The sequence below is a fragment of the Elephantulus edwardii genome, unplaced genomic scaffold (assembly GCF_000299155.1).
Source record: "Elephantulus edwardii isolate Elephantulus edwardi_28Jun2011 unplaced genomic scaffold, EleEdw1.0 scaffold00017, whole genome shotgun sequence".
NCBI classification, from domain to species: Eukaryota; Metazoa; Chordata; class Mammalia; order Macroscelidea; family Macroscelididae; genus Elephantulus; species Elephantulus edwardii.
Genome location: NW_006399767.1, coordinates 13,892,462 through 13,919,008, shown reverse-complemented (window position 1 = coordinate 13,919,008; position 26,547 = coordinate 13,892,462). Strand labels below are relative to the sequence as shown.

The 26,547-nt window shown below is 50.1% G+C and overlaps 2 protein-coding genes across 4 annotated transcripts; one reads left to right on the top strand and one right to left on the bottom strand.

Annotated features, from left to right (window-relative positions):
• The first annotated feature begins 121 nt into the window (after window positions 1–121).
• On the top strand, window positions 122–20,679 carry ABCC10 (ATP-binding cassette, sub-family C (CFTR/MRP), member 10). Its single transcript, XM_006882139.1, has 21 exons — window positions 122–285; window positions 2,341–3,559; window positions 4,981–5,208; window positions 7,212–7,368; window positions 7,637–7,746; window positions 9,347–9,426; window positions 10,548–10,719; window positions 12,304–12,402; window positions 12,848–13,037; window positions 13,917–13,994; window positions 14,135–14,329; window positions 14,698–14,851; window positions 15,013–15,202; window positions 16,391–16,734; window positions 17,050–17,219; window positions 17,924–18,084; window positions 18,388–18,641; window positions 19,542–19,687; window positions 19,848–19,945; window positions 20,166–20,278; window positions 20,526–20,679. Exons 1-21 carry the CDS (start codon window positions 125–127, stop codon window positions 20,677–20,679), a joined length of 4,473 nt encoding a protein of 1,490 aa, XP_006882201.1. The 5' UTR covers window positions 122–124.
• Window positions 20,680–20,942: 263 nt separating this feature from the next.
• DLK2 (delta-like 2 homolog (Drosophila)) lies at window positions 20,943–26,547 on the bottom strand. Of its 3 annotated transcripts, none has more exons than XM_006881959.1 (6): window positions 26,366–26,547; window positions 25,747–25,878; window positions 25,427–25,490; window positions 23,993–24,123; window positions 23,427–23,571; window positions 20,943–21,863 (listed from the first exon to the last, which is right to left on the bottom strand). In XM_006881959.1, exons 2-6 carry the CDS (start codon window positions 25,820–25,822, stop codon window positions 21,128–21,130), a joined length of 1,152 nt encoding a protein of 383 aa, XP_006882021.1. In that variant the 5' UTR covers window positions 25,823–25,878; window positions 26,366–26,547; the 3' UTR covers window positions 20,943–21,127. The 3 variants fall into 3 exon arrangements, with proteins under 3 accessions (XP_006882021.1, XP_006882022.1, XP_006882023.1); XM_006881960.1 differs by having other exon boundaries at window positions 24,011–24,123; XM_006881961.1 differs by lacking the exon at window positions 26,366–26,547 and having other exon boundaries at window positions 23,427–23,478; window positions 24,011–24,123; window positions 25,747–25,881.

The window sequence follows — 26,547 nt, the reverse complement described above, 5'->3', positions numbered from 1 at the left end:
TACCTTGTTTTTTTTGTTTTTTGTTTTTTTCACCCTACCTTGTTAATCCAAGGAGTTCCTCTTTCCTTTTGAAATCTTCGCCACACCACTCGCATTCCCGACCTTCCCCGCAGGTGAGACGTCAATGGAGCGGCTCCTGGTCCGGCTGTGCGGCACCAGCGTTGCGCAGCCGCTCCCGCTGTGGGAGGGGGACACCACTGGCCACTGCTTCACCCAGCTGGTGCTCAGCGCCCTTCCCCACGCGCTCCTCGCTGTGCTCAGCGCCTGCCACCTGAGCACCCCGAGGTGGGTAGTAACAAGCATGACATTTGTCCAGATGTGACCATAGGCTTCCACAAAACTGACTTTCTGGGAGTGTCACCAGAATAGGAATGCCTCTTGGATATATAGATTAAAATCTGAGCTTTGTCTCTTACAAGGTGTGTGGCTGTTCTTAGGCACGTTACCTATCTTCTCTGAGCCTCATAACATTGTTGCATATAGCATGTTATTTTATCAAATACCGTTAAGCATATAATTATCTGGTTCCCTTCCTCCCCTCCACTCCCGCCCAATTTTAAAAGCCCTCAGCATAGTGGAAATCATCATAATTGTAGATTTCCAGATGCCCAGTACTAACTGTCATGAACTAGAGATGAAATTGAGTGGAAAATATTTTTAACCAAAAAGGATGACCTATGTTAGATTGTAGGTTTAGTTTCTTACTGCTTCCATCCATCATCATTTCATTTTAGTGTTCGTGAGCTACAGACAAGCATATGCAGACTCAATTGAAAAAGAAGCAGTAGGTCAAAAAAGAGAAGAATGAATAGGCTAAACTCCCCTTGACATTGTTTTTAGTTCTTTGGACACTGCACATTGGGAGAAAGATGGGAAACCTCATAGGCAATCTCTTGCTGTATAATTTACAGCCTCCCAAACCGCCAGAAGGTCAGCTATGAGGTAGTTCCACTGGATAGTAATGAGTTAATGACTTATGTTTAGAGATGGTAACAACTAATCTCACTCTAGCTGCTGAAAAGGTAGGAGAGAAATCTAGTCTTTTGGGATTTCTAATCTGATGAGGGGCAATTGCCCTTCCCTCAAAATAGGAAGAGAAATTGTGAGCCGATGAATCCCTTCCTTGGGTAGGAAAAGGCATGGATCTGCTTGCAAGTGAGAGGAGAATTACAAGTTTTTATTCTTTCTCAGAATGAGACAGAAGTCTAGAGAAGGTCAGTCAGCAGAGGCATCCAGAGGAGTATCTTATTAAACATTGATACAGTCCTGTGGAAATTTGCAGTTCCATAAAAAGGCAAGAGAGATCAATATATGCTCACTCAGTAGCTGTGTATCTCACTTAGCAGACTTTTGTGTTTCTAGGAAAGAAGTTAAAGAGACGCAGGATCTGAAACAGGATCATCTTAGAGGACCCAGACTCCTCATTTTACTATTGGGGAAATTGAGATGTAGGAGAGGGTAGGATATTTACCAAGGTTATGACATGAGTTGGTGGCCAAGATCAGGCCAGTGTACCTGCCCCCAGTGTTTCTTCTGTCCCTACATTTCAGGATTTAGGATTATTAAAGATCAACTTTGATTCTATTCAGCCCCTCCAATATATTGGTCATCAGCTAGATTGTTAAGGAAATCCAGAGCTTTTTAGTGTACGACTAAAATTTTTCTATACCCCAGCCCTACCAACAAAGGGCACAGCAGACCTTCCAGGAAGTCTAGAATTCACAGCTAGAGACGTTTTCCTGTACACTTTGCACTTTTGGTTATTTATGCATGGTGCATGCCAAGAAGATAAGGACAAAGTTAAAGAAAAGGTTTTTATTTGCCTGAGAAGTAAAAATGACCCACACCATCCCCTGCCATCATTATAGAAATATAGGTTGGGAATAGGGCTTCATAAAATTTGCATTATAGTATTAGACTATAGGAGCTACATGTAAAGCAAAATATTTGTCTATCCAAGAGTGCTTCATAGAAACATATGTTATCCTAGATGGATACTTTCAAACAAATAGTTATGAGCTAATGGTTATCTGTATAAATATTTAGAATCTCTTTTTTTCCAAATTAGCATCTTCATGTTAAAGCATTAGCTTAAAAATTTGAAAGCTTGTTAATAAATTTGAGTGTGTGTGTGTGTACTTGTGGAGGGAGAATGAATCAGAAATGGTGTGAATAGATTAAAAAATGTATTAGGTTAATCTGAGAGGACTTCCTGGGAGAAAAGGTGCTAGATTCCACGGTAATCTGGGGGAGTGATTGAGTTGTTGGAGGTGAGGGATGTGCCTGGGCCCTGAGTCAGTCATCATGTGCATCCTTTTATTTCTTCCTCTTTGTCCCTAGGAGCCCAGGTTATAGTCTACCCTGCAGTCCAGGCTGGCGCCTCCGACTTGCAGCCTCCTTCCTGCTCTCCGTCTTCCCTCTGCTAGACCTCCTTCCAGCTGCTCTGCCGCCAGGGGCAGGCCCAGGACCCATAGAGCTAGAAGTGCTGGCAGCAGGCGTGGCAGCTGTGGCCTGGATCAGCCATAGTGTGGCCCTATGGACACTGGCCCGTTCCCCTCATAGCCTCTCCCGAGGACCCTTGGCCTTGGCTCTGGCTGCCTTCCTGCCCGCTCCAGCCCTGGTGCTGACCTTGCTGTGGCACTGCCAGCGAGGCACACTTCTTCCCCCACTTCTCCCAGGGCCCCTAGCCCGCCTCTGTATTCTCATCCTGCAGCTGACTGCACTGTTGGCCTATGGACTAGCCTGGGCGGCCCCTGGAGGACAGCAGGAACCCTGGTCCCAAGAGCCCCTTCTTTCCAATGGACAGGAACCTGAGGTGGCTGAAGATGGGGAGAGTTGGCTGTCGCGATTTTCCTATGCCTGGCTGGCACCCCTCCTGGACCGTGGGGTCCGTGGAGAGCTCCGACAGCCCCAGGACACTTGCCGCCTCCCCTACAGACTCCATCCAACCTACCTGGCCCAACTCTTTCAGGCACATTGGCAGGAAGGGGCTCGGCTGTGGAGAGCCCTGTATGGGGCCTTTGGGCGACGCTACTTAGCACTTGGGCTGTTGAAACTTATGGGAACCATGCTGGGCTTCTCAGGCCCCCTGCTTTTGTCTCTGTTGGTGAGCTTCTTGGAGGAGAAGCAGGAACCCCTAAGCCAGGGCCTGCTCTATGCCTTGGGGCTAGCCAGCGGGGCTGTGCTGGGCGCTGTGCTGCAGAACCAGTATGGGTACGAGGTACGGAAGGTGATGCTGCAGGCCCGGGGGGCTGTGCTGGACATCCTGTACCACAAGGCTTTACAACTCGGGCCTAACCGTCCCCCTGCGGGGGAGGCCCTGAACCTTCTAGGCACAGACTCAGAGAGGCTGCTAAACTTTGCTGGGACCTTCCATGAAGCCTGGGGCCTGCCCCTGCAACTGTCCATCACCCTCTACCTGCTTTACCATCAGGTGGGCATAGCCTTTGTGGGTGGTCTGGTCCTGGCACTGCTGCTGGTACCTGTCAACAAGGTGATTGCCACTCGCATCATGGCCAGCAACCAGGCGATGCTGCAGCACAAGGATGCCCGGGTCAAGGTGAGGAAAGGCTGGTGGAGCCCGACCAATCAAAAGACCCCACCGGCCTCTCAGTCCCTGGGGTCCTCCCACACACACTGTCTGGGGGAGTGTATGAAAGAGCTCAGACTGGAAAAAGGTACATCTGGGTTCAAATCCTGGCCCTTCTACTTGCTAGTCCAGTAACCCCAGACAAATCATTAACCTCTCCAGGGTTCCATTTCCTTATCTACAAGGAAGTTCCTTATCCGTAAAGGAAATATAATAATAGCTTGCTTCAGATGATTGTTGTAATGATCACATGAGATAATAATTAGCACAGTGCCTGTCACAAATTAGGTGCTAAGTAAATGTGGACCATTAGCAGTTCTGCAGTATTACCACTTGAGGTCCTAGGCAGCAGCCCGATTAGGTTGGCAGTAACCTCACTGAGAACCAGATGAGTTTGTAGCTTCTCAGGCCGCTGGAGTCAGAGCCCCGCCCTCTTCCTCCCTCACCCCTGCCTAACCCCGCAGCCCTTTGGATCACCAGCCTGTCCTCTCTCTAGTGAACCCCCTTTTGGCTTTATGTCTGAACTTTCTCTGTACCTTAGTTCTTCTCTCCACTCCTCAGCATCGCCTGGGGTGGAAGGCAAGCACACACAGAGGTTTCTTCTCCTGCTGTGACATCGGACACAATTGGATTTGCATTCCTAAGTGGCACTTTCCAGGCTGGGTGACCATGGACAGATTTCTCAACCCTGAGCCTCAATTTCTCATCTCAAAAATGAGGCAAACTAGAGCCCCTGTGCTAGAAGGTGGGAGCTCTGGTGGCCTAGTGGGTAAGGAGTTATGCTGTCAGCCAAAAAGGCACATGGTTCAAATCCACCAGCATCTCTACAGGAGAAAGTTGGGCAGTCTCCTCCCATGTGATTTACTTCCTCTGAAAACCTGCCACTGACCATCCCATTACTGTGCGTGAAGAGCCATAGGGAGCGCAGTTACCTCTTAGAGGTAGATGTGAAAAAGGAAGATTCTTTTCTTGCCTCATCCCACCGTAGATGCTGAGGGTCTGGCTAAGTAAGTTCCAGATTTTTTAGTGATTGTGGAGGCCATTACAGTGGGGATGGTCATCCCGAGGACCTAAACAGAACAGCTGCCCACCTCTTAACTGGACCAGCTTGGAGTGGAATTCCCCTGACTAACCCATCCCCAAGTGGAATATGGTAGGGAAATTAAAAGAGAATCAGAAAGGAAGCAACCCAGGGGATGAAAAGAAGGGTGTGAGGGGCACAATTCCCAGAAAGGACTGAAGCAAGAATAAAAAGTTGAGCTAGAGGAATATGGAATATCTGGAAACAGAGTATTGGAAATTATCTGCCAACAGCCTGGGAAGACTTGGCAAAGGAGAAAATACCTGGGCAGTGTCTCTGCTTCACACTGTGCTTTGTCCCCTGTCCCTAGCTCATGGCAGAGCTGCTGAGTGGCATTCGAGTCATCAAGTTCTGTGGGTGGGAACAGGCACTGGGGACCCGAGTGGAGGCCTGCCGGGCTCAAGAGCTGGGGCGACTACGGGTCATCAAATACTTGGATGCAGCCTGTGTGTACCTGTGGGCTGCCCTGCCAGTTGTCATCTCCATCGTCATCTTCATCACCTATGTTCTCATGGGGCACCAGCTCACTGCCACCAAGGTGAGGACTGGATTTGGGGGCTGAACAGAGGGTCTGTGGGAAGAGTGCAAGGGAAGCAGCAGTGAGGGGACACGGGCGAGTGGAGAGTCAAGCAAAGGCTCAAACAGACCTTTTCCAACTGAAAAGAAACTTTTCTAATGGGGTCTTTTATGAAACTTTGGCTAATGAACTTTCTCACTGTGTCAGAATCCCTCTTTCCTCTCCAGTTTCCAGTCAGGCCCCAACTTGGGGTGGTTGTTGCTGTTAGGTGCAGTAGAGTATGACTCATAGCAACACTATGAACAACAGATCTGAACCCTGTTCTATCTTGTGCCATCTTCATACTTTCTGAGCCCATGGTGGCAGTCACCATGTCTGTCCACCTAGTTGAGGTTCTTCCTCTCCTTTGCCTACTCACCCCCAGCATTATTTCCTTCTCCAGAGAATAGCCAGCCTCTCCTAGTAAAGCATGCCCAAAATATGTGAGGTGAAGCCACATAATTTTTGCATCCAAAGAGCATTCTGGGTGCACTCTCTTGAAGTTGTATCTATTTATTTATTTTTTTTCTATAATTTTATTAATTTTCATAAACATTTACAGAGATTTTGGGTTTCCATTCATTCACCGCTGCACCATTCTCTCTACCCTCCTCCCAGTTTGTTCTTGTCCAAATGCCACAGTGCTTGTCAAAGCCAGTTCTGATTAATCTTTGTCAGTGTGTCCTTTGCCATTCTCTATCACTCCTCCCTGAGAGAGACTTCACCCTGAGTCATAAGGAAAAGGGGATGGCGTATTCTCTTAGCTACTTCCTGCTGAAAAGGGACACTGTGGGTTTCAGGGTGAAGATCTTCTCTCACTACTCTAAAGGGCCCCTTTGGCAGTAGGAAACACATAGACTATTATGGAGATTGATTTTGGAATTTAGATGCACTCTTATTGATTGTGCTTGGCCGTACATGTTCATATCCTTGAAGATGTATCATGGGGGTGTTGCAACCTAGAAGACACAAATTTGACTAACAAGTTATAAGTACGAGTCAAAAATTATGGAAAAGTAAAAGAAAAGATTCTTTCATTGTTTTACAAACCCTCCCCCAGGTCCCCTCCACCATGCAGCCCTCGCTCTAGACTCCTGTGATGACAGAAATACCTATGTATCTCTTTTAAACAGTTTTCCCCCTCCTCTGTTTCAGTGCAGTTGAAGTTGTACTTATTTGTTCTTTTGGCTCTCAGTGGTTTGTTCAGTGCTATTCTCCAACACCACAGCTCAATGGCATCAATTCTTCTTCTGTTACCTTTATTCATTGGCCAGTTCTCAGATGCATAGCAAGTGTTTGGAAAGATTATGTCCTGAATTAGATGCTCCTTAGTCCTCAAATGGACATTATTACTCCTCAGTAATTTGGAGAGGTCTCTAACTGCAGATTTTCCCAGTGCAATCTGTCTCCTTATTTCCTTACTGCTGGTAGCAAAGATGTTAATTGTGGATCCAAGTAAGATGAAGCTGTTGACCGTTTCATTCTCTTCTTCATTCATCATGATGTTGCCTATCAGTCCAGTAGAAAGAATCTTTGTTTTCAAAAATAAAACAAAGATTTTTACCTCTTGACCGATAGGCAATGTCATGATGGATGGAGCTTGGGATAAGGTTCTCTTATCTTCATTCTTATGGCTTTAAGAGGAAAAAAAACACAAAAAACACCTCATGATCTGGTGTGCTAGGTCTAGCCAGAGCCAGATGTTGTTATTTAGAAATTCTAAGATCTCAAAATGGGCTAGATCTGAAGATGCAGTCTGGATTCTTGGATGCATAGATCTGGCATTTTTAGGACTATTGGAGCAGGAGTGACTCTGGAGGTGACTGTGCCATCTGCAGTCCCAGAGTTGACTCAGTTCTGCCACTGGCCTGTTCCTCCTGGAGCTGTTTATAGAACCATCCATAGAATGAACCCTCTGATAGCTCCATGCTTTTTTTTTTTTGAGCTGCACACACATACACACATACCCTTTCTGCTCTCCTTAGGTATTCACGGCCCTGGCTCTGGTTGGAATGCTCATTCTTCCCCTCAACAACTTCCCATGGGTAATCAATGGGCTTCTGGAGGCCAGAGTGTCCTTGGATCGTATCCAGCGTTTCCTCGACCTTCCAAACCATAACCCCCAGGCTTATTACAGCCCAGGTAATGGGAAGCTGGAGGGAAGGACCTGGTACAGAATGAGGAGAGGACTTTAGCCATTTGGGCACTATACATAGATGAACCAGGATGAACCAGGGGCAGCCAAATGCAGGCAGAGCAGGTGTCCAGTCCCTGGGGGAGGGCCCTCAGTCCAAGACTAAGGCTGAGCCGGCTTTGAGTCACTAAATAAGAAGCTGGTAAGACAATGGTGTACCCAAACAGGTAGGTAATGAGCGAAGAGCCCAAGTTAAAAGGCCTTTTCTCCATTCAGACCTTCCCATGGAGCCTTCTACAGTATTGGAACTGCGTGAAGCCAGATTCTCCTGGGACCCTGTTGGAAACAACCAGGAGACCTTCATCTGTCACCTTGAAGTAAAAAAGGTTTGTTAGTCTCAATACCTTGGGATAGTCTACAGATAGGAACTCAAAGACTTATAAACCAAGGCTGAGCCAATTACAGCGAATGACCCTGCAGCCATCAGAAACACTGCTGGGCAGTGCTAATCTCAAAGGACATGATTCCTCATCTCCAGATCTCTTTCCTCCAAAGAGAGGTGCTTCAGAGTAGTCAAATATCTCACTGGCCCTGGCATCCATCCCTTCCAGACCCACCAGGTTTTTGTTCCTCAGAGATTACAGAGTTCAGAACAGACCCCAGGGCTTCTCCAGCATTGCCTTAGGCTGGGGACCTGGGGGAGAAGCCTGCAGTCCCTTCCAAAAAAGACTTTGTAAACGGCTAGATCATCATCTGTTTAGCCAGGTGGAAAGGAATCACACCCTGTGATTCATACACACCTCAGCGTGTTCAAAGAAGAACTTGAAGATTCCTGGCAGGAAGGTGGCCCCTGTGTATCCCCAGTCCTGTGTTTTCACTCTCCCCTGACCTCTGGCCAACCCCTGCCCCATAGTTCAACCCCGCTTTCTCCAGTGGCAGCTGGGCTCCCTCTATCTACCACATTTGGCTCACAGTTCTGGCTTGGATATCTCTGTGTGTTTTGTTTTTGCTCTTAAGTTTAGGCAAGACAAGGCTGGAATTTTTCAAAGGCATTTTACTAATGTGTTAGGGCTGTTGTTTTAAAATATATAAGCCATAGAACTTTCATTAGCTTAAGCAAACAAAAATTTCTATTAAGGAAGCCCAAAGACTGGAGGACAGCAGGGTTTCAGAAATAGCCCAAAACCAGGTCTCAACTCAAGCAGCTCTCTGCCTTCTATCTGCTTCGCTCTCTGGATCTGCCTTTTTCTTCTCCCTGTGGACTCTCTATGGAGTAGAAGATGTGGCCACAGGGAGCATTCCCACTTACAGGCTGCAGCCAGCAGGAGAGAAACTGCCTCCAGGGCTTACTCCCACGTGCCCAGAGAACGGTCTCACCTTGGTCTGCTGCCTTCTCAGCAATGGGAAAACCCTAGCCAGCAGTGTGGACGCCACAGCTTATAGGTTTCTCAGCCTGTTTCTAGAGAAGAGCAAAAGGGAGGGGGGAGAAACACAAAACAAATTACTTTTCTTTGGCAGGAAGATATATCTATAAATGTATGTTACAACTAAGAAAACAAATCACAAATCCAGCAGTTGCCTGAAATTCAGGTTTTCCTCTGATGGAAATCTAACCACAGCCCAGCTCCATCTGGGCTTCAGAACCTGAAGTTGTTCCCTCCCCTCTATCTGCTCTGGATTATCTGCCCTGAGCTGGTCTTGCAAAGTCTTGAGCAATCTTCCTCCCAATCTCTGCCATGCTGCTCTCTTTCAGACGCTTTTCACACACATGCAATCTAGTAGCTACTTCTCTAGTTTCCAGGAGAGATCGGTCTCGCAGATGCAGTTCAGCCAGCAGGGTGAATGCTCTCCCAGTGTACTCCGTGAGGCCAGGAAACACATGTCTGTGGGATGCTAGGCTGCCCAGAGCCTCTGGAGGGAGACAGCTGCCCATTTCATCCTTCTCTTTCTGAACAGTGGCTACTTCCTTGCGTGTCTTTCTTGCAGGGTTCCCTGGTGGGCATCGTGGGGAAGGTAGGCAGCGGGAAGAGCTCACTGCTGGCTGCCATCGCTGGGGAGCTCCACAGGTAACCACCCTCCAGTGTGCTCCTGACGACTTACTGAGTATGCTTGCTGAGCCCCTGCTATGGGGCAAGTTCCATTTAGGGGCCAGGACCACAGACCCTTTCTTGGCAGAGTTTCCAGTCCACTAAGGGGCAGGTGAGCAAGAAAGGGAATAATCAATCATATATATTACTCTCAAGTGTTGCAAGTGCTATGATAGTGAGCAAAGAAAAGAAACAGGATAATCTAGCCTCAGCTAGGGAGTTCTGGGGCCTAGGTAGCAGTGAGGGGTGATGCTAACCCGAAGGCCATGTGACTGGTGGTTGAAACCAACAGCAGTTCCACAGGTGACAGATGGGTGGTCTTCCCCTATTGCGATGACCCAGTGGAGGGGCACTTAGAGTCAGAACCAACTCAACGGTAGTTTGAGGTTTTAAATTTTTTGAGCATCAGCTACTCTTTCAGAAAATGGGGTTGTGAGAGGAAGGGCCCCAGGATTGCACATATGTTTGAGAGGAGACCTTGTTGTTTTTTGTTTTTTTTTGAGACCTTGTTTTAACGTGAAGAGGAATACAGTGTAGGAGCTGCACTCTCTTCTGAGATGCTCACCATGCACCCGTGTGTAACAGTTTATGGGGCCCATTTATAGCTATAAAGCAATTTATTTCCTTCCCATTCCAGAATGAACCCATAGTCTCGTTTGATCACTTTTGACTTATGTGCCATCGAGTCAGAACCAACTCGTAGCTGACCTTCTAGGGAGTTTTTGGCGACAGGAAATCACAAGGAGAAGACTGCCCATCTTTCTCTTAACAAGAAGCTGGTGGATTCGAACTGCTTGTCTTTAAGTTGGCAGTGTAACTCCTTATCACTAGGCCACCCCTTCAACCTAACTGCTTCCAATTCATGCAACATAAAAGGGGCTTTAGCACAAATAGGAAAATACTACTAATTAAAAGGGTGATGGTTCAGAACTCCCATGCTCTACACACATTGCCATTCCACTGATGAGTTGGAATTGCTGTGACAGCAACTAACAAGAACATGTAGAAGGCAGACATCTGGCAGGGCTTCCCCTGGCAGACCTGGGAGTAGAGGAACTCACTGGGAAGCTGACCCTCATGCTGTTGGCCTGACTCTGCAGGCTGAGTGGGCAGGTGGCAGTGTCAGGGTTGTCCAAGGGCTTTGGCCTGGCCACCCAGGAACCCTGGATCCAGTTTGCCACCATTCGAGACAACATTCTCTTTGGGAAGACGTTTGACAACGAGCTGTACAGGACAGTGCTGGAGGCCTGCGCCCTCAACGATGACCTTAGCGTGAGTTGCTAGCCTTGCCTTGAAGTCTGTCTGCCTGCTTTCCTGTCTGTCCCTGACCCCGCCAAGCAGACACTTGCTTCTGTGGAGATTGGTTCAGGCAGCATTTCCTGGGATCAACCATCAGACTTTGACCTGCTCAGGGCCCAGTTACTTGGTCCTCCCTTCCCCACAGGGCCCAGAGTGGTAATGATAATTGGGTGCCTACTCTGTGATAGGCAGGGATTCCCTGGAAGGGAGGCTCTGCATAGGTGTGCATATTGGTTCTTACCCAGAGGGCGCTCAGGGAAGGCTTGGATAGGTCTCACTTGGTTTGCGGTTCCCTGGGGAAGCTTGCTGTACCTATGAGATTTCCCCTCTCCAGAGTCCTAACTTTAGAGGGTTAAGTGATTCCAGATTTCTCCTATGACTTCCCCATCCTTCCCCTTCGCCCTCCATAACTGCTGTTACCATCACCCTGCCCAGGTAAACTTGTAACTGCCCTTAGAGAGGAAGACCTTTGAATTTGACCCTGGCATATCTTGTGCTCTTTTATCACTTGTCTCTACATCACTCATGTCCCAAATGCCTCCTGCATCCTAAGTGCTGTTCTAGGCACTAAGAAAAGAGATGAATAGCAAAGCTTGTCCTGCAGGGAACTCACCATCTAATGGGCCATTGATGTGGCTCTGAGTATGGGGACCCCTGAGACCACAGGAAAACTCAGAGTATTCTTCCTCTAAAGCCTAGGAAAGCTCCCACAGTGAATTTGTCCATCCTTGAATATTCTAAAGGCAAAGTGGAACAGAGTAAGAATCTGGGCCTCAGATCCTTCACCAGAGGGACATGCTTGTTTCCCCAGAGTACTGATTAAGTAGAAATGGGCAAATCAGCAATTGGCTCTCTGGCGGTATGAGAGCATGAGGCATGAATTAGCTGGCTTGTGCATGTTCACAAAAGTAGTTGTTGATGGAATGATTATAAGGGGGGGGGGGAAATCCACAATATACATGAATGAAATAGAATGTAATTGAAGGACTGTATGGAACACTATGTACATGCATTAAATATATATGAGCAATTAAAATGTTAAAAATAAATCTGGATAAAGGGCTTATCAAGCTGGTTTCAAAACACAGAGCTCAAGTGATTTACACCAGAAACACCAAAGGTGGCGATGCCCCAGCTGCTGGAGAAGATGCATAAACAGGTTCAACCAATCTGTACATTCTAAAAAATAAAATTTGACTCAACCAAAAAAAAAATCTGGAAAAAACAAATCTGGGCTTCAGTCCTGCCCATTACTAGCCCTAGGACCTGGGGCAGAGTGGGTCTGTGAAGAGGAAATAATAGGAACTTTATAAGGCTGCTGTGGAGATTGACTGAGATAATATGTGTAAAGAAGGGGTAAGCATATAGTAAGTGTTCAATAAATTGTAGTAATGGTTGGAATTATAGATCATTCCCTGTGGCTCACGCACACTAAATTCAAGTCCATCCTCAAACTCAAAGTTCTTTTGATTTCTGACCTATCAACCCTGCAAAGGGGTAGAAAATAAGGTAGAGGTTACTGTAGACTAAACTGTTTGGGATGGTCTGTTTCCTCAGATCCTGCCTGCTGGAGACCAGACGGAGGTAGGGGAGAAGGGTGTGACTCTTAGCGGGGGACAGCGGGCCCGGATTGCCCTGGCTCGAGCTGTCTACCAGGTAAGTTAAAGGTGAGGACGGACAGGGAGGTAGAAGAAGTCAGGAGACTCGGGAGTTTGGCTGAGAGGGGGGATAAGGACATGTTCATGAGCATCAGGTTTCATCTTCCCACCTGCTCCATGTTCCCTTAACCTTCCTGTTACCTCCTTTCAGATTTAGGCAGAATTAAAGATCCATTAAACAGTGTTATGTGAGGGAGGAGGGGGAGGTGTTATGTGGCTTAAGTAACTGGGGCCCAGCAAAGCTGAGTCCTGACCCTCAGGCACTGCCTGTGACTGTGGGGAAGTCTACCTCTAACTTCCCTCTCTACTGCTGTCGGGATCGCTCCCTGAATTCCTCTCAACTCTTCTCTTGGAATATGTTGAGAGATGTTCCTCAGAGATTGCCTGGATTGTGGTTAGAGGCCTTGGGGCTTGGTGCCCATGCTGGCCCTCCCTTTCCCTAGGAAAAGGAGTTCTATCTCCTGGATGACCCCCTTGCTGCTGTGGATGCAGATGTGGCCAACCACCTGCTGCACAAGTGCATTCTGGGAGTCCTGGGCCACACCACCCGACTGCTGTGCACCCACCGCACCGAGTACCTGGAGAAGGCTGATGTAGTGCTGCTGCTGGAGGCTGGACGCCTCGTCCGAGCTGGTAAGGTGGGCCGTCAGGGTGGGAGCCCCCAATCTGCCAAGAAGTGACAGGGAAGAGAAACGGATGGATTGTCAAAGCCAGACTCAACCACACCTCCTTCATATGTGGCCTGGGCCTGGCCATTGCCCCCTTCCATGCCATGGGAAACCTATTCCACCTTCACTCTGCCTGGAGTGAGAAAACGGGGAAGCAGAGCAGAGCGCACACAGGTGAAATGCTGACATGTGAGGGACTAGTCGGCTTTGTGGCTGGATGCTCTTGCAAAACTAGAGGCCCAGGATCTCTGAAGATTTGATGACCTTGAAAAAGAAAAAGCAGTCAGATTTAGAACGATCCTTTGATTTAAAAAAGGAAAAAGAAAAACTCTGAAGGAGGATTATTCAGAGCATCATGGCTGTCTTCCAATTCATAGAGAAATGCGAGGAAATGACGTTCAGCTAGAGTGTTGAGGATTTTGTGAAACTTAAAGGAAATGCCCTGGTAGTGCAGTGGTTATGTGCTTGGCTGGTAACCAAAATGTCAGGGGTTCAGACCCACCAGCTAATCTGCCCTCTGCAAGAGAAAAGACCTGGTGATTTGCTCCAATGGGAAGGTTCTCCTCAGCTTGTTAGGTCATTCTAATTCTAAATTGACTTGTCACAACCAGGGGTGACTTAGTAGGAGCTTACAGGAATGAGCTTTTGTCTGTGTTGGACTGTGGACACAGAAGGGTCAAGTTGATAAGTCCTGTTCAGAGACTGGGGGATTCAGGTCAGGATCCTGCTAGGCTGAGCTGAGAGGGAGCGCTGGAGAAAATGGGAGGTACGGTCTGCAGTGATATTTCAAAAGGCCTGATAGAGGCCCTGAACACGCCCTCCAGATGCCTCCTCCACCTTGTAGGACCACCCTCTGAGATTCTGCCATTGGTGCGAGCTGTCCCCAAAGCCTGGACTGAGAATGAACAGAAAACTGACTCAGGTACAGCCCAGAGGTGGGGAGGAAGAGCTCAGTCTTCACCAAAACCTGTGGAGATGTGTTTTCTACCAACCTTGGAAATGGAAACACAAGGGTTTTCAACTATTGTCTTGTAAGTTTAATGTACATTCTGATTCTCGCAGCCACAGAACAGTCAGTATGGAGCCCAGAGAAAGCAAAAGAGAGTCTGGAGGTAGAGAAGAGTACATCTAGCCGCCTGCTCCAGGAAGAAAGCAAAAAGGAGGGCGCCGTGGCCTTCCACGTGTACCGAGCATACTGGCGGGCCGTGAGCTGTGGCCTGGCCCTCGCCATTCTCTCCTCTCTGCTCCTTATGCAAGGTGGGGTACACTCTGAAGCCCATCCCAGCCCTGCCTCTCACACCATCACTTTATACTAATCGTTCCAAAGCACAGGCTCACCAAGCATGGACAGTAGTATCTGTGAAAAGGTGTGCCACCATTTCAGGGGGAGAGATAAACTCTGTGGCATTTTCTCACAGGCACCCCCAGGCTACCTCTCACCCTGCAAGTTCAATAGCAGAGGAATGTTGGGCCCAGGAAGGAAATATACACCAGGGAGAGAGGCAAGGTGTTAGGGCTGGCTGGGGGCACAAAGGAAGGTGGAGACCAGAGGTGCAGAGGAAGGGGTGTTTGAGTAGAGTGAAGGAGAAGAGCCTCACTCAGCTCCCCCTCTCATCCTCACTCAGCCACACGGAATGCTGCTGACTGGTGGCTCTCCCACTGGATCTCTCAGTTAAAGGCGACCAAGAATAGCTCCCTGGAGGTGCCAGCCCCCGCCGGCCCAGTTTCTTTAGGGCTTTTCTCTCCGCAGCTGCTCCTCTTCTCGGCCGGAAGCCTCTAGTGAGTGACCAGCATTGCTTTTAGTGTGTCTGACAGGCAGGGAGTGAAGATTAGGGGGCTTGGTGTCCCAGGGACTGGGTGGGGAGACATGGCGTGGGTGAGGAAGGGACCCCTGAGTGGCCTTCCTTTTGGTTACCCACAGCCCCCTCCCCACCACCCAGTGCCCCAGTGCTCCCACTGCCCAAAGCTGCCCCCAATGGCTCCTCAGACATCCGTTTCTACCTCACCGTGTATGCGACCATTGCTGGCGTCAACTCCCTCTGCACACTTCTCCGGGCGCTGCTGTTTGCAGCAGGCACTCTCCGGGCGGCCAGCATCCTACACCGACGTCTGCTGTATCGAGTCCTCCTGGTGAGGGGAGAGGAGGGTGGGTTTGGGAGCACAGCCCTAACTTTGGGGGGGGGGTGTCCACTTTGGGGATACCATCCTCTACCTCTCATAGGATAAAATAGCCCCTCACAGATGAGTGTTGCATTTGATGACACCATGGCCTAGAAAGGCCTAATTTGAACTGGATTCAAACTCATTTATGTAACCTATCCTCCTTATCTGTCAATGGGATGCAGGTCCGAGTCTCCGACAGTAAGCCTCAAGCGTGGTCACCATTGCTGTCAGTGGAGGCTTTTGTGTCTCTGTGAAACCCAGCGTCATGTGGGCCTCCCAACTCCCTAGCAGGGAGCAGCTGCCCATGGCCTGCTTTCCCTCTAAGAGCTGTGGGAAATCATCATGTTGTGGAAAAGTCCATTTTTCTCGTAAGCTGATAATAGGAAGTACCTCAGAAAGCCGTTCCACCTCGTCTCTTGCCTTAAGACTTTCTAAAGTAAAGTCAAGAGTGGAGAGATGGGGAAGGTAGCGACAGAAAAAGGGCTGCCTTTAAGATTATAACTGGAGTCCTGATATAGGAGCCATTATTGGTCAGATCCTCCATGTCAGGCAGAGATGCCAAGCACTTGACTGCTATGTCTATGGCCTTTAATCCTCCCAACAGCCCTGTCAGGTGAGGGTCCATTATTATCCTCAATTTTTCAGTTGAGGAACAGGGGCCTTTAAACCCCAGGGCTGGGATGTCACATCTAGTAAGTGGCCAATGAAGAATTCATACTGCAGCTTGACTGCCGGCGTGAGTTCTTAACCATGAGATGGTACTGAATGTGACTGCTGCCCTCAGCAGCACTGTCCACTCACAGGCAATTAGGATGTCCCTGCTGACATCTAACTCAGTCTTACTCAATGTCCTTGAAGCTCCCTACTTCCAGAGAGAATGAAAGACATCCCTACTTCCAGCTCTTGAGAGATATCTCTGCATGTCTGCCACCAAGTTGGAGATGTGGCTAGAAGCATGGCTTTCTAGGGTCACTGCTGGCCAGCAGGATGAGTCTATCCTTTCTGGCCTGGGATATTCTTTTACCAGTCTCTCTCTGCTCCTAAACACATTACCCTTTTCTGTTCTCAGCCTTGGACCTTCTTCCCTACCCCACTTCCCCCCAAGGGATACCTTTTAAGCTCTCTGCCTGTGCCCAATCACATCCTCTCTCCCAGGCACCAGTGACTTTCTTTGACTCCACACCCACTGGTCGGGTCTTGAACCGCTTCTCTTCGGACGTGGCCTGTACGGATGACAGCCTGCCCTTCATCCTCAACATCTTCCTGGCCAATGCAGTAGGCCTGTTGGGCCTCCTGGCCGTGTTGAGCTCTGGCCTTCCCTGGCTGCTGCTGCTGCTGCCCCCCCTGAGCATCCTCTACTACCGTGTGCAGCGCTACTACCGAGCCTCCTCCAGGGAGCTGCGGCGCCTGGGGAGCCTCTCCCTGTCCCCGCTCTATACTCAGCTGACCGACACCTTGGCTGGCCTCCCTGTGCTGCGGGCCACAGGGGCCACCTACAGGTGTGTGGATTCTGCCTTTCCCAGAGCCCACAGAAATGGGTCCCAGGAGGAGGGGAGATGATGGCATGTGTGGTGGGGCACAGAGGGAGAAGGGAAGGTTTGAGAGTGCTTTGTGAAGAAACAGATCAGAAAAAAAGACACAGAGAGCAGACCCCCTGCCAGGGGCATGATGGCACCAGTGTATCCTTGAGAGAGGCCTGGGAGCAGGTTGATCAGCTTCTAAGATGTTCTGCAGAGGAGGAGACTGAGTGTAGTAGAGGAGGACAGGGAGGAATCTGAGTAGGGCATTCCTCACTCCCCTTCTGGCCTCCCCAGGTTTGAGGAAGAGAACCAGCGACTCCTGGAGCTAAACCAGAGGTGCCAGTTTGCCTCCAGTGCCACAATGCAGTGGCTTGACATCCGGCTGCAGCTCATGGGGGCTGCAGTTGTCAGCGCCATTGCTGCCATCGCCCTGGTGCAGCACCAGCAGGGTGTCACCAATCCAGGTGCCCTGCAAACCTTTCCCATCACTTCAGAAGCAAAGTACTTCACTTCAGTACCAAAGTACTCCTGACTCAGCCTCTCCCTGCACAGCCTCCCTGCCATGTCATCTCCCTCCCATCTAAGGCTTCCAGTGAGGATGCTAATACCACCACTATCATCATCATCATCCTCATTTTGGGATTGAGAAACCTGGGTCTCAAGGAGGGAGCTTTGATGGTAGCCCATGGAGACTTACACTGCTAACCCCTAAGCCGCACATCTCTGATGGTTCAAATGCACCAGCACCTCCAAAGTAGAAATTGGACAAGCTCATCCCATTTGATTTACAACCTTGGAAACCCTCTTAGGGGGTCAGCTATGAGTTGGTTCCAACTCAATGGCAATAAGAGAGTCTCAAGGAGAATCTTGCCCTACATGGTGGTGGATCTGGAACCACCCTGAGCCCCCACTCTGGCCTTGACTCATCCATCATCTTTCAGAGCTTCTGACACTCTACTCCCTTGCATCTAGTCTCTTAGAGTCTCAGCCAAAATTTTGTTCTCTTCCTGTTTTACTGATGAATTAATTTAAGTGCTCATCATTCACAAGCTTATAATTCCCCATCTATCCCTGTCCCATCCCCCTACCACACACACACACACACTCTCTCTCTCTCTCTCTCTCTCTCTCTCTCTCCACTTAGCAGTTGCTGCTTCTCTTCCCCCAGGGCTGGTGGGCCTGTCACTGTCTTACGCTCTGTCCCTGACGGGCCTGCTGTCGGGCCTGGTGAACAGCTTCACTCAGACAGAAACCATGCTGGTGAGCGTGGAGCGGCTGGAGGAGTACTCCTGTGACCTGCCCCAGGAGCCCCAGGGACACGCGCTGCGGGTGAGCCTGCATCCTTGCCCTAGGCCACAGCTCTGGAACCCTAAAAGGCCCTATTACAGCCTCCAGTGCCTCCCCTAGTTTCTTTCCTTTCTTTAGCTGTCATATGACCTCCACCATTCATCACTGTCCTCATTTTCTATCCATCCCCCCTCCCACCCCTTGCACTGTCACACCATGTTGCCCCACATCTCCTCTCTCGCCATCCATTTCCTCTTGCTCTCTCCTCCTTCCGCCCTTTGTCCTCCCTCATTCCTCTTCCCCCTCACCTATTCCTTTGTCTCCCCACCCCCATGGACACTACAGCTGGGCATTGGCTGGCTGACCCAGGGGAGTGTCGAGTTCCAGGACGTGGTGTTGACGTACCGGCCAGGGCTGCCAAATGCCCTGGATGGGGTGACCTTCCGTGTGCAGCCCGGAGAGAAGTTGGGCATCGTGGGCCGCACGGGCTCCGGCAAGTCCTCCCTGTTGTTGGTGCTCTTTCGGCTGCTGGAGCCCAGCGCAGGACGAGTGCTACTGGACGGCATGGACACCAGCCAGCTGGAGCTGGCCGAGCTCAGGTCTGGGGAGGAGGGATGAGGTGTGGCCAGGGCAGAGAGGAGCCAGAGCTGCTGGAGGAAGTCCAGCCAGCAAGGTTTTAACTCAGGGCCACCAGGGTTGAGGATGAAAGGGAGGTGTGGATAGCATCCTATTTACTCAGGCCCACATTCATAAGGACAAGTCTCAAGGCCTTCTTCAGCCTGACCCAGGCCCACTCTTCCAGCTCATCTTTCTTTCACTTCCCGCTCCCCCACCCCCTTATATCCTTCACTCTGGACTAGCCCCCAGTCCCTCCAAGAGCCTTAGCATTGCTTGGCAGGAAGTGTTGAGGAACTTCAGATCTGGGTCATTTGCCTCTGGTCACACGTGGTCTCAGCTGGGGCAGTCCACCAGGTGAACCAAATATCATTTTCTCTGAGTTCCATGACACAGAAAAAGTAGGAAAACACTGCTCTGAAGGCTGACACAAATTCTCTTCTCTGAGCCCCTGCCTTCTCTTCTATCCTGCTGAGGCCTTGCCACAGAGTCCTCCCACCTGACTCCTCAGGACCCAGTTCAGCCAGGAAGCATCTCTAACCACCCTGGTGGTCTCTGGCCATTCCTTGCCCAGGCCCTGCTGTCCCTGGAGTCAGTGCCACAGTTTAGCACACTCTTCTCTATTTTCCTCATCCCTCCCCGATGTATGCTCCTTGAGGACAGAATCTAGACCTTTCGTTTCTTTGGTATAGCTCCAGCATGGTTCTGGGCATGTGGCTGACTGGTTGTTCAGCTGCAGGGGCTAGAACAGCAGAGTGAGGTGTTCTCAATTGTACCCATTAGCTTTTCTGGAAGCTCTAGTTCTATGCCTAAAGCTCGGACCAGGAGCAGAGTCCCCACATCTCCAGCCTGGGCCCACATTCTATCCCTTGTTTGTCCTCCAGGTCCCAGCTGGCCATTATCCCCCAGGAGCCGTTTTTGTTTAGTGGGACTGTCCGGGAGAACCTGGACCCCAAGGGCCTGCATGATGACGAGGCCCTGTGGCAGGTGCTTGGGCAGTGCCACTTGAGTGAGGTGATTGTATCCATCGGTAAGTGCTAGGCCCTGCCAGGTAGAGAAGGGAAGGCGAGGGGGCAGGGAAAGGCTAGGTTTGGGGATGGTCCTGAAGTGGGGGGTGTGCTCTGTGAGCAGAAAGGCAGTGGGAAGACGGCTTTTGGGTAACGATAGGGTAATGATGCTCTGCCTTGCAGGTGGCCTGGATGGTGAGTTGGGTGAGGGAGGCCGGAGCTTGTCCCTGGGGCAGAGGCAGCTGCTGTGTCTGGCCCGTGCTCTCCTCACAGATGCCAAGGTAAGGCAAGAGAAAAGGACACTTAAGATGACCAGGAAGGAGGGAGAGGATATGGAAGGGGGTGAAGATGTCAGTGTGGAAGAGGGACTAATAGAGGATTCAAAGTCCTGGGTTTCTTCTTCCTTTTAGAGCTAGAGAAGGGAGGAGTGGGACCGGTGCTTGGAGAGGCACCAAAGCTAGCCCGCTCCCCCTCCTTCTCCATCACTTATGCCTGTTCCAGGTCCTGTGTATTGATGAGGCCACAGCAAGTGTGGACCAGAAGACAGACCAGCTTCTCCAGGAGACCATCCGTAAACGCTTTGCCAGCAAGACAGTGCTGACCATCGCCCACAGGTGTGCACTCATCCACAGTGAGTCTAATCAGGCTCCAGGGGCAGTGGCCTAGACCTGCCCGTCCTTTCAGACACCCAGGCTCTCTTTTTCCCCCTCCAGCCTCAGCTCCTCACCCTCTAGACCTGGCCTTAGAATCACCAACTGGGCTCCTGATGGCACAACAGCTGAGGGAACTACGTCCAGGAAGGGGCTTTCTCCTTGAGGGCATTGTTCCCCACCCAGGTACTGACCATCTTCTCTCACACAGGCTCAACACAATCATGAACTCAGACCGGGTCCTGGTGCTGCAGGCGGGGAAAGTCATGGAGCTGGACTCCCCTGCTGCCCTGTGCAGCCAGCCCCACTCGCTGTTCCAGCAGCTGGTGCAAAGCAGCCAGCAGGCAGCCCACTTCTCTGTCTGAGGGCCTGACCCCACCTTCAGGTTCTCCCAGGCATTGCTCTAGGCTGGGCCATCACAGAGGCAATGACCACTTGTTTACATTCTCCTGAGGCACTACCTCTCCTTCACCTCTCCCAGAGAGAGGGAAGGGCACCCCAGATTCCTCTCTGGAAACCACTCATCCTTCATGGGCAGGGTCCGGAGGCTTCCCTAGAACCAGGCCTGCACCAGTCTGCTTGCATCTGGAACTCCAAGCAAGTGTTTCTGGAATTAGAGTCCATTTGTATTTTCACTGTTTTATTTGATAAAATTTCCATCTTACATTCTATGTATTAAAAAAATAGTACTTCTGGTTTGAGGCTGAGGTTCCTCAGTGTGTATACCCCAAGGTGAGGGGTGACAAGAAAGGACCACTACAGTCTGAGGTGTAGAGGAGGTGGAAGAATGGGGCCAGAAAGCCCCCTCCACCATCACAGTGCTGTGGTCTTTCCGGGCTCACAGGGCAGATCTGGGGGCAGCGGGAGTCCGGCTGGCAGCATGCTGACCTGGCACTCCTGATCCTGATGTGCTGGGGCATAGTGCGGGATGGGGTAGCAACAAGGTCCATGGGGTCGGACACCTCGGCGCCAGGCCCTCAGGGTCAGCAAGCCAGTGGCCAGGACCAAGGCAGCAGTGAGAGCCCCAAACACCACCACAGCCACCAGGCTAGACTCAGCCAGCCCCACATCCTGCCTCTGGACCACCTCCTTCACAGAAATGCGCAGCAGACCAGCCCCTGCACTCTGAGGAGCTGGCCCCGTGGCAGGTGCCACCATAGCCGAGGTGGTCCCCAGGGGAATGTCCACTGTGGTGGAAGGCTCTGGGAGTGGTAAGACAAGCTCACAAGTCTTGCCGCCGTAGCCACTGGGGCAAAGACAGTCAAAGTCATGGACACGATCCCGACAGCGGGCCCCTCTCTGGCACGGGCGGCTGGCACAGTCATCCAAGTTGATGGTGCAGAAGCGTCCGGCAAAGCCCTCAGGACAGAGGCAGGAGAAGCGGTTTATGCCATCGAGGCAAGTAGCGCCATTTGCACAAGGCCGCATCAGGCAGTCGTCAACATTCACCTCACAGCGGACACCCACAAATCCTGCCAAGCAGCGGCATGTGAAGTTCAGAGCAAATCCCTGGTTGTCCTGGCACTGCCCGCCATTCTGGCATGGGGATCTGGGATGAGAGCAAGAGAAGGTATGAAGACCAGTTTATACTTCCAGGTAGCCCCAGACAGCATGCTGACCAATACCATCCTCCTCCCACTTTGTAGCTACGTCAATTTGGCCCAGGCTTCCTGTACCTCAACAACCTCATTCTTAAAGTGGAAATAAAAATAGTACCTAGCTTACCAAGTTGTAAGCATTAAATAAGATATTTCAGTGCAAAGCACTTAGCATAGAGCCTGACCTAAAGACTCAGCATGAGTGTGCTATTGTTATCCTCAAAGACTCTCAAGTCTGGAGAGGAATTAAGGGCAACTAGTCCAGCACTCACTTATCTGTTTCCTCTTCCCTACAATGAGGTCTAAGACTTGTGAGGAACTTTATGTAGGTGTTGCCTGCTAGCTTTTGTGGGAGGATGAAGGGAGGCCTAGTTCTCAGTCCCTTTAGAATCATGTTCCTCAACCAGAGCAACAGCAACACACAACAGCAACAACTGTACACTTCCAGTTCCTATATGTGTGTGTGTGAATGCAAATCTTTATTATTTGAGAACACAAAGGTTATAAACTATTTGCCCAAGTAGTTTTCAAACTAAGTTCCTCTTTAGAGATTTTCAAAGACTAGAGTGATGTGGTCTCAGGTATTTTTATCAAACAGCTTGATTTTCCCCATTTTGAATTCAGATAGAAAGCTTGCTCTCCTTGATGTGAACAGCACTTGAAAATTAGCACTTTAACAGATCAGGAAATTGAATCCTGACACTCAGCGGTGTTCTCATGAGGATCAAACAATACAGGTATATATGTCAAGGAATATCACAGACATACACTTATTTTTTAAGATATGGTTCTGAAGATACCAAAAAACTCCAATACAAAGCCCTGGACCTTCTGACAGACTGGCATTTTCACCTGAGGTCTCCCTGTGCAGATTTTCTCATGCATCCTTAAAGTCCTGTCTCTTCCCTTATCATTTTTAATCATCAGATTTTTTAAATTGCAGCAATCTCCTTTATTACTTTGCTTATAACATAAAAAATGTTTTCACTGTTGTACATTTTCTTCCCTCCTCCCCCCCAGCCCTCCCCACAGTGCACCCCTTGTTCCAGATTGTAGTCATGCATATAATGCATATATTCCTTTCGGATCGTTCTTTCCCTCATCTGTTCTAATGCAGTGTTCATTATCTATCCACTCTTCCCATTCTCTCCCCAACACCCCCATGTCTATGCTATTTTATAACAGAATGTTATGCAGTATTTGTCCTTTTGTCACTGACATATTTTACTTAGCATAATGTCCTCCGGGATCCCCCCTTGTTGTGTAATGTTTTACAAGTTCATTGTTTCTCAGTTCTACATAATATTCTGTTGTATGAATGAACCATAGTTTTTCTATCTATTTATTTGTTGATAGGCACTTAGGTTGTTTCCATCTCTTTGCTATTGTTAATAATGCAACAGTAGACATGGGTGTGCTTATCATCAGATTCTGAGCTAAACTTCTTTTTCTCTTCTTTTTTTTTTTTTATTTTTTGAGCTAAACTTCTGTTCACTGCAGGGCCCAGTACTTACCCTGCCTGCTCACAGGGCCCGGCCTTGCGCTCACAGTCATGCCCATGGAAGCCTGGTGGGCACACACAGTGGTACTCACCACCCCCGTCATATACACACTGGCCTCCATTCTGGCAGGGAGACTGTGCGGTACAGACGTGCTCATCTGGGGAGGACACAGGGAAGACTCTGGGTTAGCCTTGCCCATCAGGTCCCTATGCCTCCCAGGCCCTTCTCTGAGCTTGCAAACCAAAGGCCCTGTGGCTGTGGCTGGATGGAAAACAACTCTGCTGAAGGTTCTTAGCCCTGAGGAGGTTCTTAGCCTTGACAGTCAGTCTATCTCAAACTAACATTAAGCTCTTAGGTGACCCTCAGTTTTCTCATCTGTGAAATGGCTGTAAATTTTAGCAGCTGCCTTTCCAACCATTTGGGGCTAGGTCAATCCAGACAACAGACAGAAGTAAAATGGATTATAAAATACTATGTATTTGAGGGTTTGAAATGACAAGTTTTCAATAAATACAGATGGATGTTCTCTCAAGATGCATGTAGTCACCAGCTCAACTGCTACTCCCCTGTCCCCCTACCTTTGTCACAGAATTTGCCTGCCCAGCCATTGTGGCAGATGCACTGCCAGGGCTGGTGGCAGGTACCATGCTGGCAGCCAGGCATCCTCACACAGCGTTCACAGTGCAGCCCCTCCCAGCCTGGGTCACACCTGATGGGGAGAAGCATAGCATCAGGCCTTTGGGTCTGGAGATGTGACAAAACCAAGGACCAGAGCAGAAACCAGGAAAACAAAACAAAACAAAACAAAAAACCAAGTTCTGGTGATGCAATAGTTAAACTTTCAGCTGCTACCTGAAAAGCTGTCCATTCATATGTGCTCTGGGTTCTACAGGCAAAAAAGGCTGCATCCATAAAGATTACAGCCTAAGCAACATTTCTACTCTGTAATATGGGGTTATTGTTAAGTCAGAATCAATTGGATGACATGTTGTCAGGAGGACCAGTCCTTGGAAGAAGACATTGAATAGGAAAACTGGAGGATCACGGAAAGAAAGGAAGACCCTCAATAAGAAGGACCAACAGTGACTGGACAATTCAAGTATATCAGAGATGGTGAAGATGGCACAGGATAGAGGAAGGTTCCAATCTGTCATTCATGGGGTCGCTATGAGTTGTGGTTGACTTGAAGGCCCTTAGCAACACTATCTGTTTTAAGTCCTGGTTCTACATTTTCTCCAACCTTCCTGAGCACCTCTTTTGTCCTCTGTAAGTTGGGGACAGATCTTTTGTAGGCTGACACCAAAGACGTTCACATGTTGTCTTTAAATGTACCAGTACCATTCTGATACATCTGAAATACAAACATTTCTTAAAAAGTGACTTTGAGAGGTCATCTGCACTCTCTCCCTACTTCTAACTCTAGGGTAAATGCCTGCCTTATTTTTCTAAAACCTTCCTTCAAACATAGAGATTCCCAAACTCATCCAGCCTTTTGAGTAACCTGCCTCTCAGCTCATTTCCAGATGTCCAGACACACTTGCTATTACAGAATATGCCTAACCCCCACCTCAGTGAGTCAAATTAAAGAAGATACCCCTTCATTATAAATGCTTTTCCTCAACAAGTCTTCCCTTTCATAGGGTGACCCTTTTTTCTTTTCTTTCCTCCTTTCCTCACGGAAAGGAATTTCCTCAAATTCTTGTATTATCTTTTCCATACTTGGATAATAAGACCTTGCTATCATGAGCAGAAATAGTTCTGAACTCTCGCATCACACTTCGGAAAGTAATAAAGAACACAGGTACACGCTGGAAAAGCAAAAAGAAGTGAAGCAAAGGAAAACTTGGTGGGGAGGACCTGATCCTCTGTCCTGTGCACCATATGGGGTAATGAGAAATGAACAGCAGGGTCTTCCGATCCTGAACACTCCTGGGACTTAACCTGATTGTGGGTGTGAAGATCCAGGAAATGAGTCGGATACCTATACACATGGGAGCAAAGGTTTTGGTTACCTGCAGGAGCCGTCAGGCGCACAGCAGCCGTGGGCCAGATCACAGTGGGAGCTGCAGTCATCCGCTGCAAGAGATTGATGTAAGAGAGCTGAGCCTGGGGGTCAGCAGGACGCGGGAGAGCATGTAGAGGCCCAGCAATAGGGTGGCCCAGCTCAGAGACAGGGCAGCACGACCACCCATCCCATTCCAAAAGGGTGACCTGGTTCTCGCCAGCTCCGTGGGATGGAGCGGCTGCAGTGTCGTCTCTGGCCGACAGAGGTCAACGTACAAGCGAAGGATGGCTGGACAGGGCCGCGGCCAGAGCCCAGGGGCGCGCTCACCTCGGGCAGACCGACCGGGTGTCCCCAGGATGCACAACAGGCACACGAGATGTAGGGAGCGGCAGCCGCTGGGCATGGTTCAGCGCCGACCCCAGGAGGGACGGAAGGATGGATGGCCGGACGCGCGGACACCTGTGGGACAGCACGGGCTAGGAGGCAGCCGGACGCGGGAACAGAGGCATGGAAATGGATTCTCAGTGACCAGAGCCGATGGGGGAAGAGAAGAGTCCCGACAAGAGAAAAGGGTGGGGGCAGAGAGAGGAAGGGGGAGAGGAAAGGTTGAGCAGACGGGGATTGAAGACAGGAACCGCAGATCGAGGTCTGCAGGAAGAGGGCGAAAGCCGGGCAGCACAGCGCGAGGCGAGGACGCGAGAATGGCCAGGATTGGGGCGCAGCCGGGAACGAAGGGCCCCGCGGGGAGGTGGACAGCGCCGAGAGGCTGCCTAGAGAGCGACGGGGACGCTGAGACCGGAGGGAGGGGCCGTCCTCAGCAACAGCAGCAGTCTCCGCCCCTCACCCCGGAGGCCCCCCAGGACTAGTTCCCACGTCCGCAGCGGCTCGGGGCCTGGAATCTCTACAGTGCACCAGCCCCGTGCGCCCCTGCCCTCAGGGTCCTCACCTCGGGCTGAGAGGTGGCGCACCCCGGGCGCCACGCGAGGCTGGATCCGACGGGCTCCGCCGAGGAGCTGGGCAGGGCGCGGGACGGCCCCTAGCGGGCCGCCGGGCCAGGCGCCGGCGCGGCTGCCATGTGAGCGGAGCGCTCGGGAAGCTGGGGCTCGAAGCGACCCCGAGCGGCGGCGG

Coding starts and splice junctions, on each gene's coding strand:
- ABCC10 (XM_006882139.1), top strand. CDS start 125: ATGGAGCGGCTCCTGGTCCGGCTGTGCGGCACCAGCGTTGCGCAGCCG. Junction 5,209..7,211: donor ACCAGCTCACTGCCACCAAG/GTGAGGACTGGA, acceptor TGCTCTCCTTAG/GTATTCACGGCCCTGGCTCT. Junction 18,085..18,387: donor CCCAGGGACACGCGCTGCGG/GTGAGCCTGCAT, acceptor TGGACACTACAG/CTGGGCATTGGCTGGCTGAC.
- DLK2 (XM_006881959.1), bottom strand. CDS start 25,822: ATGCCCAGCGGCTGCCGCTCCCTACATCTCGTGTGCCTGTTGTGCATC. Junction 25,491..25,746: donor ACCCGGTCGGTCTGCCCGAG/GTGAGCGCGCCC, acceptor AATCTCTTGCAG/CGGATGACTGCAGCTCCCAC. Junction 23,572..23,992: donor AGGCAAATTCTGTGACAAAG/GTAGGGGGACAG, acceptor TGTCCTCCCCAG/ATGAGCACGTCTGTACCGCA.